General features: G+C 39.8%; 1 protein-coding gene across 1 annotated transcript in view; it reads left to right on the top strand.

The window, feature by feature from the left end:
- Positions 1 to 12,595, top strand: part of LOC139973494 (voltage-dependent calcium channel subunit alpha-2/delta-3-like) — a 44,553-nt gene that overhangs the window by 23,212 nt on the left and 8,746 nt on the right. Inside the window, exons 14-19 of the mRNA XM_071980224.1 lie at positions 917 to 1,145; positions 3,165 to 3,320; positions 6,529 to 6,734; positions 7,588 to 7,789; positions 8,160 to 8,370; positions 10,358 to 10,496. Of these exons, the coding sequence (XP_071836325.1) occupies positions 917 to 1,145; positions 3,165 to 3,320; positions 6,529 to 6,734; positions 7,588 to 7,789; positions 8,160 to 8,370; positions 10,358 to 10,496 (1,143 nt within the window). The remainder of the gene's footprint in view (positions 1 to 916; positions 1,146 to 3,164; positions 3,321 to 6,528; positions 6,735 to 7,587; positions 7,790 to 8,159; positions 8,371 to 10,357; positions 10,497 to 12,595) is intronic.

The following is a 12,595-nucleotide window of genomic DNA, read 5'->3' as shown; positions in this document are numbered from 1 at the left end:
TAAGCCACATGGATTCATTTCTCTTTGCTTTACTTTATTTATTAATATTTATTACAGTGTTTGCTTACTGTAATGAAGATCGCTTTTTGCAAATGCTGGTACTAAAATATTAAATGTGACATCATTAAGCCACATGGATTCATTTCTCTTTGCTTTCCTTTATTTATTAATATTTATTACAGTGTTTGCTTACTGTAATGAAGATCGCTTTTTGCAAATGCTGATACTAAAATATTAAATGTGACATTATTAAGTCACATGGATTCATTTCTCTTTGCTTTACTTTATTTATTAATATTTATTACAGTGTTTGCTTACTGTAATGAAGATCGCTTTTTGCAAATGCTGATACTAAAATATTAAATGTGACATTATTAAGCCACATGGATTCATTTCTCTTTGCTTTCCTTTATTTATTACAGTGTTTGTTTGCTGTGATGGAGATGGCTTTTGCAAATGCTGAATCTCAAATATTGAACCTCTCAATCTGACCTAATTTCAGTGTCATTGTGTTAAAATTTCACCCTGAAATTATGATAAAGAAAAACAGCGAAAATTAAAGTAAATGGTTCCAGATTTTCTGGCCCTTTGATGTCACAGATTTATAAAATGACAGTTCGTAGACGTGACTTGCGTATCACATGGATATCTCCCAAACGGGGGAAGATTTTTCTCTAGTTGTTTTTTTTTTTGGGGGGGGGGGGGGGATGTCCACAAATAAATTCTATTCCATATAACCTTAAAATGATGGTTTTGGTCTGTGTCCCCTTTAAACTTTGACATTTCCAACAAATTGTTTTTTTACTAAATCTGACAATTCTTCTGAACATTTTCCATTTTTAATCTTTCATTCATGTCTTCCTGCATTTCGTCTGCCAAACAATTGGGACCACTCCGTGTATCTTCATTTTTGTAGGTGAATTTGATAAACTCGACGTGAAGTTTGACGAGCCCAAGTACCCGAATCTCCGGGTCTCGTACCTGTGGTCCTCGTTTCGTCTGGCGCCGAAATGTTACTGTAACCCAAACCAGTTTCTGTTCGACGCCGATCTCACCAACAAGACGATCCGAGCTCACAAATTTATGAACGAAGACGACCCTGACCTCGGATGCAATAATGGAGGATGGTTTGAGAAAAACACGAGGCAAGTCTCATCATCCTAAGCTATTCGTCCTACCAGCGAGTCTGGTGCCGATAACTTAACCTGATCACTTAATAACTTTCTAGTGCTAGCGAGATCTGAAACTGGATCTAACTCGTTCTGATTCCTGGAGAGATTGATTAAAGTGAACGTTTGTTGAACCCTAAGCTGACAGGCTCTATTATAAAAAAACAAAAGATTCTTGATAGCAAGAAGATCTTATATAGCAGACGGCAATTGTGTGTGTCGTAATGAAACTGGTTCGGAAGTCTCAGAGGTAGCTAGTGCATTATGGGTACAAGAGCTATTTCTGTAAAACAAAAGTCAGAATTGCTCGGTAATTAGGTCTTACCAGTTAACGACAGTATCAAGTTCATTAAATTAAAGTAAGTCAGCTTGTGGTGTAGATAACTTTGCTCTTCAATCATATATCGTAAAGAAGTTTCCAGGTTTATAACGATTTTGCATACCTGCAAACCACACTACAAGAATCCATCTTCAGTGTTTGATGCAGTCATCATTATTTCTACGATATATATGCATTGTATGTATGCTGTATGTTTACAGTATACTAATAATATATCTAAATAAAATAAAACTGTTAGCAAACTGCTTATCCATTAGAGAGCCTGTGTAAGAGAATGTGTAAAAGTAAGTTGGCCTGATGTTTCGATCCTAGCAGGATCTTCTTCAGAGGCTAAATGACAAGTAACAGTAACAGAAGGGACAAAAACATACACAGAATACAGACAGGTTAATGAGCACGGTGAACACAAAGAGATAGATGTAAGGGGATTAGTAGACAAGGGATGGAGAGAAGAAAGAAAGAAACCAACAGGGTAAGAGGAGAGGTAGGAGATACACAGTGGCAAGACAAAGAGAGGATTAAGGGAAGGGGGTTAAATAAATTATCCGACAGGTAATCGAATGAATCTTCACACACACTGGAGAACCAGTTGGCAGCATTGGTTTTCTGGTGCTTATTTATAATAATCAGCAGGAGAAGGCAATTATTTTGCCACCTTTTGTATCTGGCTGTAACTGGTTAGGCTGGCCAGCCCAATGATGACTGATCTTAAAGGTTCTGCTATATTGCCCTCAGTGATTTCATTGGGCCCTCTTGTCGAGTGTGGTTACTGTTAAGGTTGTAAGAAACTTAAAAATATCACCTGTAATATTAGGACCCAATGACAATGTTCAGAAGTATTTTAGAGAGGAAACAACAGTATCGCTTCTCCTTGTTGAAGTAACGTTATGATGTATCATCTAATCGAGCAAGTGCTATTGTTGAGCGAATAAAGGCAATTTGCATCAGACAACTTTGAAAGGATTTGTCATTATAGGCTATCTGTTTGTGATGTATTAGCAATCTAGACCCAAATCTAGTCACCAAGCAACAATCAATCTTCATTTTACCCTCCACAAATGTTACCTTACCAGGGATTTTATCATGTTAATGAAATCTACCGTAAGTTATAGCCAGAATAACAAGTATGGTCATATGATACCATATCAGCCAATCAGAGCCAAGCTTGAAGACAAAGCTAGAAAGCTCTTATAGAAATAAGTTTTAAACAGTACAAGTTCTTTCCATCTAAAAGTAATGTGCCATCAACATACTGTAACTTTTCTCACCTGAAATGCTCTTCTGAGTTGGTCGGTCAATTTTATTAGGAGCTTAAATTGTTAATTGGATTGCTACCCAAGGTGGAAATAAGTCCTAGTAGCTATTAGTCTTTCAACATATCCAAATGTGGCTGCTTACCTCTATTAAAGAACTTCTTGTGAAAGCCCCAGAAAGTTTTTTTTCAATCTGTTTAGTGCTTGCTTTGTCACAGAATATATGCAAATATTATATTATGATGCTTGGTGATGGAGAGAGAGTAAAAGAAAAAAAAAAAGGGTACATTTGAGGCAATAAAAACCAAGTTGCAGTAGTGAACATTTCTCTAGTTTGTCATATTTGCACAGTTTAAATGTGAAAAGTGCTAACTTGAAACTTTAATTTCTTTGTTCCCTCAGGGCCGATGTTTTGATAACGTCTCAAATCGAGGAGGTCTGGAGGAACAGAAACTCACCTCTCTTGAAGGAAGTGAAGTGGACATACATCGGATGTAGGAGTGGAGTATTCCGGACATATCCCGGACATAGGTCCTCCAGAGCTTATGACCCTACAAAGTAAGATGTCATCGGTCATGCAGTAGTATACAAATAATGAATGGTTATGAGTGCAATAGTGCAAATATTTCATGAGTTGAAAGATGGAATGTTCCATTCAATGAGGCGCAGCCGAGTTGAATGGAACAAATTACATCTTTCAACGAATGAAATATTTGCACTATTGCACGAATGGAAACCATTCATTATTTGTTTTATACAACACCTTCAAATTTGGATATAATTGGATGTAAAATGCACTCATGCAACAGATTGTTTTGAACAGACAGGTTTCTCTGCTCTCTTACCATTGAAAAAAGTGCTATCAAAATAGTATAACGCATGGTTCTATCATCATAGCATGCAATAGAGTGGATTTTGCGTGCAATCGACGAGCAATTGACCAATCAAATGGCTGGAATATAATTAGGTGTTGTATTATATCTACTGAGGGTGGGGTGTTTGACCCTACAAAGTAAGATGTCATCGGTCATGCAGTAGTATCTACTGAGGGTGGGGTGTATGACCCTACAAAGTAAGATGTCATCGGTCATGCAGTAGTATCTACTGAGGGTGGGGTGTATGACCCTACAAAGTAAGATGTCATCGGTCATGCAGTAGTATCTACTGAGGGTGGGGTGTATGACCCTACAAAGTAAGATGTCATCGGTCATGCAGTAGTATCTACTGAGGGTGGGGTGTATGACCCTACAAAGTAAGATGTCATCGGTCATGCAGTAGTATCTACTGAGGGTGGGGTGTATGACTCTACAAAATAAGATGTCATTGGTCATGCAGTAGTATCTACTGAGGGTGGGGTGTATGACCCTACAAAGTAAGATGTCATTGGTCATGCAGTAGTATCTACTGAGGGTGGGGTGTATGACTCTACAAAATAAGATGTCATTGGTCATGCAGTAGTATCTACTGAGGGTGGGGTGTATGACCCTACAAAATAAGATGTCATAGGTCATGCAGTAGTATCTACTGAGGGTGGGGTGTATGACCCTACAAAGTAAGATGTCATTGGTCATGCAGTAGTATCTACTGAGGGTGGGGTGTATGACCCTACAAAGTAAGATGTCATCGGTCATGCAGTAGTATCTACTGAGGGTGGGGTGTTTGACCCTACAAAGTAAGATGTCATGGGTCATGCAGTAGTATCTACTGAGGGTGGGGTGTATGACCCTACATAGTAAGATGTCATCGGTCATGCAGTAGTTCTACTGAGGGTGGGGTGTATGACCCTACAAAGTAAGATGTCATTGGTCATGCAGTAGTATCTACTGAGGGTGGGGTGTATGACCCTACAAAGTAAGATGTCATCGGTCATGCAGTAGTATCTACTGAGGGTGGGGTGTATGACCCTACAAAGTAAGATGTCATAGGTCATGCAGTAGTATCTACTGAGGGTGGGGTGTATGACCCTACAAAGTAAGATGTCGTAGGTCATGCAGTAGTATCTACTGAGGGTGGGGTGTATGACCCTACAAAGTAAGATGTCATTGGTCATGCAGTAGTATCTACTGAGGGTGGGGTGTATGACCCTACAAAGTAAGATGTCATTGGTCATGCAGTAGTATCTACTGAGGGTGGGGTGTATGACCCTACAAAGTAATATGTCATTGGTCATGCAGTAGTATCTACTGAGGGTGGGGTGTATGACCCTACAAAGTAAGATGTCATCGGTCATGCAGTAGTATCTACTGAGGGTGGGGTGTATGACCCTACAAAGTAAGATGTCATTGGTCATGCAGTAGTATCTACTGAGGGTGGGGTGTATGACCCTACAAAGTAAGATGTCATTGGTCATGCAGTAGTATCTACTGAGGGTGGGGTGTATGACCCTACAAAGTAAGATGTCATCGGTCATGCAGTAGTATCTACTGAGGGTGGGGTGTATGACCCTACAAAGTAAGATGTCATTGGTCATGCAGTAGTATCTACTGAGGGTGGGGTGTATGACCCTACAAAGTAAGATGTCATTGGTCATGCAGTAGTATCTACTGAGGGTGGGGTGTATGACCCTACAAAGTAAGATGTCATTGGTCATGCAGTAGTATCTACTGAGGGTGGGGTGTATGACCCTACAAAGTAAGATGTCATCGGTCATTCAGTAGTATCTACTGAGGGTGGGGTGTATGACCCTACAAAGTAAGATGTCATTGGTCATGCAGTAGTATCTACTGAGGGTGGGGTGTATGACCCTACAAAGTAAGATGTCATCGGTCATGCAGTAGTATCTACTGAGGGTGGGGTGTATGACCCTACAAAGTAATATGTCATCGGTCATGCAGTAGTATCTACTGAGGGTGGGGTGTATGACCCTACAAAGTAATATGTCATCGGTCATGCAGTAGTATCTACTGAGGGTGGGGTGTATGACCCTACAAAGTAAGATGTCATCGGTCATGCAGTAGTATCTACTGAGGGTGGGGTGTATGACCCTACAAAGTAAGATGTCATAGGTCATGCAGTAGTATCTACTGAGGGTGGGGTGTATGACCCTACAAAGTAAGATGTCATTGGTCGTGCAGTTGTATTTTCTGAGGGTGGGGTGTATGACCCCACAAAGTAAGATGTCATAGGTCATGCAGTAGTATCTACTGAGGGTGGGAGGGAGGGTGTGACTGGGCAGGGAATATGTGACTGGGCAGGGGACATGTGGGTGCGGAGGAGTTTGTCTAAAAGGAGAGCTGAAGATGGAAGGGAGGTTGGGACTAGAAAGAGTGAATGGGTACTGGAGATGGAGAATGGAAGGTGAGGGGGGGGCACTGGAGAGGTAGGGTGTGGCTTGGGAGGGAGGATGGACCATATTCAGCAGAGGGTGCTGAATACATTAATCGATTTGGAATTGATATTTGTAACTTTTTGCAATGTTAGCAATTCTAAATAGATTGTAATTGAGATTGGCAGGAGGCATATTATCAAGGATTATTATTAAGAATTATTCAGAATTGTCTGTGCTGTTGTCAAGTATTGCCTTTTTCATATTTTCTCGTGTTTGGATCCTATCAGATTATTCTATATAAATAAAACATATGCATAGTAATAATTTCTTTTTAATGCTATGAAGATTTTAAGAAAACTTTCCTCCTCAAGATTAAGAATGATAAGGTTTTATCACTAGGAAACGTCAGTTTGGTTGCCTGTCAAATGATTCAAAAAATACAAACTAAACAATATCATGAGGAACTCTTCTTTCCCTAATTATTTAACCCTACCCCAGACGACCATGGTACAAGAGAGTGATAAAAAATCCTGATCGTACCAGTATGTCAATGGCCTACATGGACGCCGCTGGTGTGGGAAAGATCATCAGCATATCACAAGCTGTGTATGAAGGCATGCCAAATGTGACCCAAGAAGAATGCCAGGGTAGCGGGAAAAAGCCACCAGGGTGCAAATGTCACAGTTCAAAGGACTGCCAATCAGGTGGGTAGCATATATGCTGGTTACTTAAAAATGGGTTGACTTTTATTTAGAGATATTTAGTCAACCTAATCCAAGAATAGGCAGCTATAGAATAGACACTTGAAAACGGTAATAACAGCTGTTGATGTAAGTCATGAAGAGATTGCAGCTAGCAGCTGCTTGTGTCTGCAATGTAACATCTCTTGTCACTTTAACATTGATAACAGCTTCTTATGTGAGACATAATGAGATTGAAGCTAGCAGCTGCTTGTGTGTACTATGTAACATCTCTTGTCACTTTAACATTGATAACAGCTTCTTATGTGAGACATAATGAGATTAAAGCTAGCAGCTGCTTGTGTGTACTATGTAACATCTCTTGTCACTTTAACATTGATAACAGCTTCTTATGTGAGACATAATAAGATTGAAGCTAGCAGCTGTTTGTGTCTGCAGTGTAACATCTCTTGTCACTTTAACATTGATAACAGCTTCTTATGTGAGACATAATGAGATTGAAGCTAGCAGCTGCTTGTGTGTACTATGTAACATCTCTTGTCACTTTAACATTGATAACAGCTTCTTATGTGAGACATAATGAGATTGAAGCTAGCAGTTGTTTGTGTCAGTAGTGTAATACTCTTGTCCCTTTAAAATTGATAACAGCTTCCAATGTGAGACATAAACAGATTGAAGTTAGCAGCTGTTTGTGTCAGTAGTGTAATATTCTCCGGGGGACACTGAAGGGACGCTTTATAGGAGCTTAGAATATGCTGTTTCTTGATGATTTCACTTTTATCTGATTCTTCAGTGTTAATATAACATCGTTCTTATATCACAGTTAACCCCTACATATTGCTTTAATTCTGTTTAGGTTACTGCTACAAGAGTGTTGCCCCGGGCGACACAACTCACACCAGATGTTCATCGGTCAAGGTCGAGGCGGTCACTTCACTTGATCTGCTCTACACCGACTTCCATCAGAAGATTTACAACATCATGCAAGACCCCGATGTGCCCTATTCCTGCGGACAGCATTACAACTGTCCCAGTGGTGAACCAGGTTGTCAGACTAGGTCAGTGTCGTTTGCTAACTTCATTACGCTCCAAACAGTTGGTATATCCTAGGGGTGGAGGTAGCCAAACGTAATTAAGTATTTTATAAAACAGATAATGTGATATGCTGTCATCTCTTTTGCTGCATTTGCACCAAGTTTTGATTAATTTTGCAACATCGTCTGCACTGAAATGCAGAATTTGCTTCTGGTCGACATTACTGCCACTGTGCTTATTACTTTATGAAGGGAGCTACAACCTTGATTCCTGCATGTTAAATGTGTATCACCAATATCATTTAAATCGGATGAAAATAAGGGAAGTAGTTATTCTGCTGCTTAAAAAAACCAGCTATTTTCATAGTTTCTCTCTCTTGTTCCCGTTTGTTAGATGCTACCTCTTCGATGTTTCGGGCAATGTCATCACAGACCCAGTGTTCCTGAATGTCAGCGACCTCAACACTGCCGCTTATAACGGAGTCGCTCTCGGAACCAGGGAGGGAGAAATCATGCACGAGCTGATCTACAAACATAACTTCTTTGTCCGAAAGGAACAGATAGATTTCCAGGGCACCTGCAGTATCACAAAGCCTGCACCAAGGGTAGGTATCAGATTTGTTGAACACAACATTTAGCGGAGTATCGTAATTGAGAGATAAGAATATGCAGGCATAGGGTTTGACTGATAATCTCAAAATATCACGGCTCTGGAGGACTGTATAAAATTACACACTCCACTGCCAGCAGAAACAACTGAGTGCAGTTTAATAAACTGTAATAATGAACTCACTCAGTTAGTTTTCTGTTATGGAGAGTGACTATCTTTTATCAAGGGCGTAGGAACCGGGGGGGCTGGGGGGTCCCAGCCCCCCCAGTGAAAAATATGGGGGGGGCGGAAGTATCATTCTGCCCCCCCCCCCCCGATTCGCAAGTCAGAAATCCCCTTTTTCATTTCCAAATGAGAAAAAAATCTCATTTGGAGCACCAAATTGCATCTAAGGCCAGGTGAAAATGCAAAATTATTTACAAAATGGAGTGGTTGTTGAAGTGTGCTATATTGCACCAAATTGCATCTGAGGCCACCTGGAAATGCAAAAAAAATCCAAAGGGGAGGGGGACACCCCCTCCCCGTAGACCCCTCCCCCAGGCCGGCCATCAGTCTTCAGCCCCCCCCCCCACTCAAAAGTACCTTCCTACGCCACTGTCTTTTATGATTGATCAGGTACCATTGGTCTAGTTGTCCTTGTTATGCTGATATTTTCAAGGATGTTTCTGGTGACAATGTGAAACTTATATACTGAAAAGGAAACTATTTCAAACTGCTATTTGAAAACCCCAAGTTTAATATCTGGTCCCTAACTCAAGAGATGTTTGATTGAATGTAACTCTATTTTAACTGGCTAAACCTTCAACTACTCCAGGAAGTTTGATCACAGTAGGGGGTCTGTGATGTCATCTGGGCAAATGCTCTTCAAAAGCTTTACTAAGGATATTATCATCTTCTTTTTGAGTTATCCTTGAAACCTGAAATATTTGGAATGTTTGCCTGATGACAACAGTCATTCTGCTATTGCCAGATGCATTTTCAAAATATAAAAAAAAAAGGTTGAAAAATTTATACCTTTGTGATACAAAATGCTATGAAGGTTTGGGTCTCCCCCTACAGACAATTTTCAGCAACATTGCTAAGCAATCAAAATTTAGAGCCACCAGAAACACCTTCTAAATCTGTATTTTGAATGATTAGTTAATGAGACTAGCATTGATGACTTTTGTACAATACATACAATGAACATACGTAGCTAATCGTGAAGCCGTCTGGGGTTGTTTTCATGTTGGTAAGGTATGTGCAAGTCACTGGTTTTGATTTATTTAAGAGATTCTGAGAACTGTGTTCTCTGTCAATGTTTACACCACTCCTGTTAAAGTACTAACAGTTTGTAAGAGTATGATTAACCACATAGCTGGTGTATTTACATTACAAGATGTGTTCAGGTATTTTACCACAGTATAATAGTAAGTACTATTTCTTCAAATTTGTTTGATATTATCCAATATTACAGAGAGTTGGTTGTGTCTGCAGTTTTATTTTCTTCATACAGAAATATTTATGCTTGAGATTAAAACAAACAAGAAAATGCCCAAATTAGTTTTGTACTGATTTGCTACAGAAGTTATAAAAGTTTTTCTGTTTTTAATCACACCTTAAATACTCAACATAGGTCAGTAGTATTTTTATAGCCAGTTTTCCTCTGCCCTACTTGGCATTGTACAGCAAAAGTTGTCCTGTTGCTGACTGGGTTATGTCAGCCACCTTGTGAGAGAGAATAAATATGCCATATTTTGTTTTTCATATTTTTTTCTTTCAAACAATGCACTATTGGAGGGCAATAGTGGGGCAATTTTCAGGGTTGGCAATTGTCCGGGTGGGAATCGTCCGGGGGGAAATCGTCCAGGGGAGAGTTCGTCCGGGGGGAGTTGTCCGGGAACCAATGTGCTGGAGAATGGAAAGATGATCACACACGATTACCGAGAAACTTCTGTCTTCCTCACCTCCCTTAACCAATGACCCTTCTGTTTGTTTCTCAGGTCTCTCTGGAAGGACTTCCCAAGAATCCCGAAGAATCTGATAATTTCTTGAGGACCAAGGGACCCATTCCTTCCTTCTCCAGCAAGTTTAGCTGTATCCAGGACATTGTGGTCTACAGCGTCAACGAAAGTGCCCTCGGTAAATTATTCTGTTTGTAATTATTCATTTTGTGGTTCTGTTTATACCAAAGTTACAATTTGAATGTGATAGATCTCGTGAAGTGAGCCGGCCCATTTGCTCTCCGAAACAAAGCAGCCACAAATGAATTTTCAAGGAAACACGGCATACAGTATCTCTTCCCTTTACAAGGGACTCGTGACACACATTTAATGTGATATCATCATGATCATACGATCAAAGTCTCAATGTAAGGGGGGGGGGGACTGGGGATTAGATTGAATCAGTTCAGTTGTCTGGTTTGCATCCCTAGGCTTTTATCTTGGGTGACTTTTCTTGAAACTTACCACAGCACAAAATCCTGTTTTTCTTCCTTTTTTTTAATTTTTAAAAAATTTTCAATTCCAGTTTTCTACCTTGAAATTGGATGCGTTTGAAATTGGATGGTTGCGTACTCAGTACTTAACAGTCATTTTGATGTGGATATGTAGGAAGATCTCTTAGGGTCAATCAGGGTGTGAGACTTGATTTTATCGGGTCAGATAAATTTCTGAAAATATATTCTAACAAAAGTTAAAAAGTTGTTGTAACACAATGTAACGTCTAATCATATTATAAATGTGACTGAAGTAAATGCAGTTATATACTAGCCAAGAAACACATAGAGGTGCCAGGTATGGAATATAATTCAACAGGAAGAGAGGGATACAGTTACTCGTACTTGTTGTGAAGTGTCTATACACCAACCATATCAGGGTATTTTGCAGTACCAAACTACAACACAACTCGATAGTTTTGTGATATGTCTAAATACTGAATCCATATCATGTGGCACGACAGATGATCCCAGCAACACGGTATGATAAAAAACCACAGACATGAGATGATACTAAGAGAACTGGTATGCAAATGTGTTTTGCAAACAAACTAAAGTACATTATTAGGGCTCATTTCTAGGAAAATTTTAAAGTTGTCCTTCGGACAACTCTGCCTTCATAATTTGGTTGTCCCAAGGATTGTTTGGTTGTCCGAATGAAAGTACCTGGATTAATAAAATGGCCGCCTTGCGAGAGCCCTAAAGTAATACTAAAATGTATTGATGTAGCCTTCTAGGTAAGTAATGTGATGTTAGGCTATGCAGGCCTAGTCTATCCGCCTGAGGCTTAAAGGGTGTGAAGACTCGCGCACAAAGAAACGTCTCATGCCGGTAATCTGACCTAGTTTTGAATGAGGTGTAACAGAAGTGTTAGACACCACCATCGATCCCAGAAAATACACACACAGCTTGCTACCGTCGGTAATTAGACTCTAGTGTACAGTCAATACATACAGCTACCGTCAATACCCACAACACAGTGTACATAGCAGCGATGGACATCTCAGTTATAGGTAAAAGATAACAAGGTATCACGTTTCATTACTGTCTGCATTTTGTAGATACAAGCAGAAAACTTCACTTGCAAGCAATGGAAAGTTAACTTTTGCAGAGCACGGCACGCGGTTTGGGGCGAGTCTTCAATGCCATTAAGTCTTACTCTCAGTGACTAGTCTTACGAAGATCGACAAATCTTGGACAGAACTGTAGTGTAGAGTTCTAGACATTTTATGTGGTGTCTATAGTGTCATATGACACTGCTCATGATTAATTATGTTGGGTTGCGGGAATTCTCTGGTAGTGAAAAATGATTTCTATAATTGTTTGCGATCATTTCCAGAGACAGAGGGTAAGCCCAGAATACAGCATGTACATTGCAGCATTTTAAAGAATAGGGATTTTCCAAGTTTGTTCAAATGTTGAATACTTACTGCAAATAGGCAAGTCGTTCGTCGAACGACCTAGGCCGGGTTTTAGGTTGTCCGACCTGATTTTTGGTCGTCATGGAGGATCGGACAACCTTTAAATTTAAGCCTGATTATTTAATGAAAGTTGCAATAAACTACTAGATAGTAATAAGAACCATAATAAGACTACCAGGACTTGTTAATGAATAGAGAAATGAGATAACAAACAGATAAACAAACATATAAACAAACAGGCTGATGCTAACATTGACTCTCTCCAATTAGCAACAAGTAGGTAAATATCTCTAACAGATCCCACAGTGAAAAATTACAAGCGG

This window comes from Apostichopus japonicus, chromosome 9 (assembly GCF_037975245.1).
Source record: "Apostichopus japonicus isolate 1M-3 chromosome 9, ASM3797524v1, whole genome shotgun sequence".
Taxonomy (NCBI): domain Eukaryota; kingdom Metazoa; phylum Echinodermata; class Holothuroidea; order Aspidochirotida; family Stichopodidae; genus Apostichopus; species Apostichopus japonicus.
Note: the sequence above shows the minus strand (reverse complement) of the source record. Positions and strands in the feature narration are given on the sequence as shown.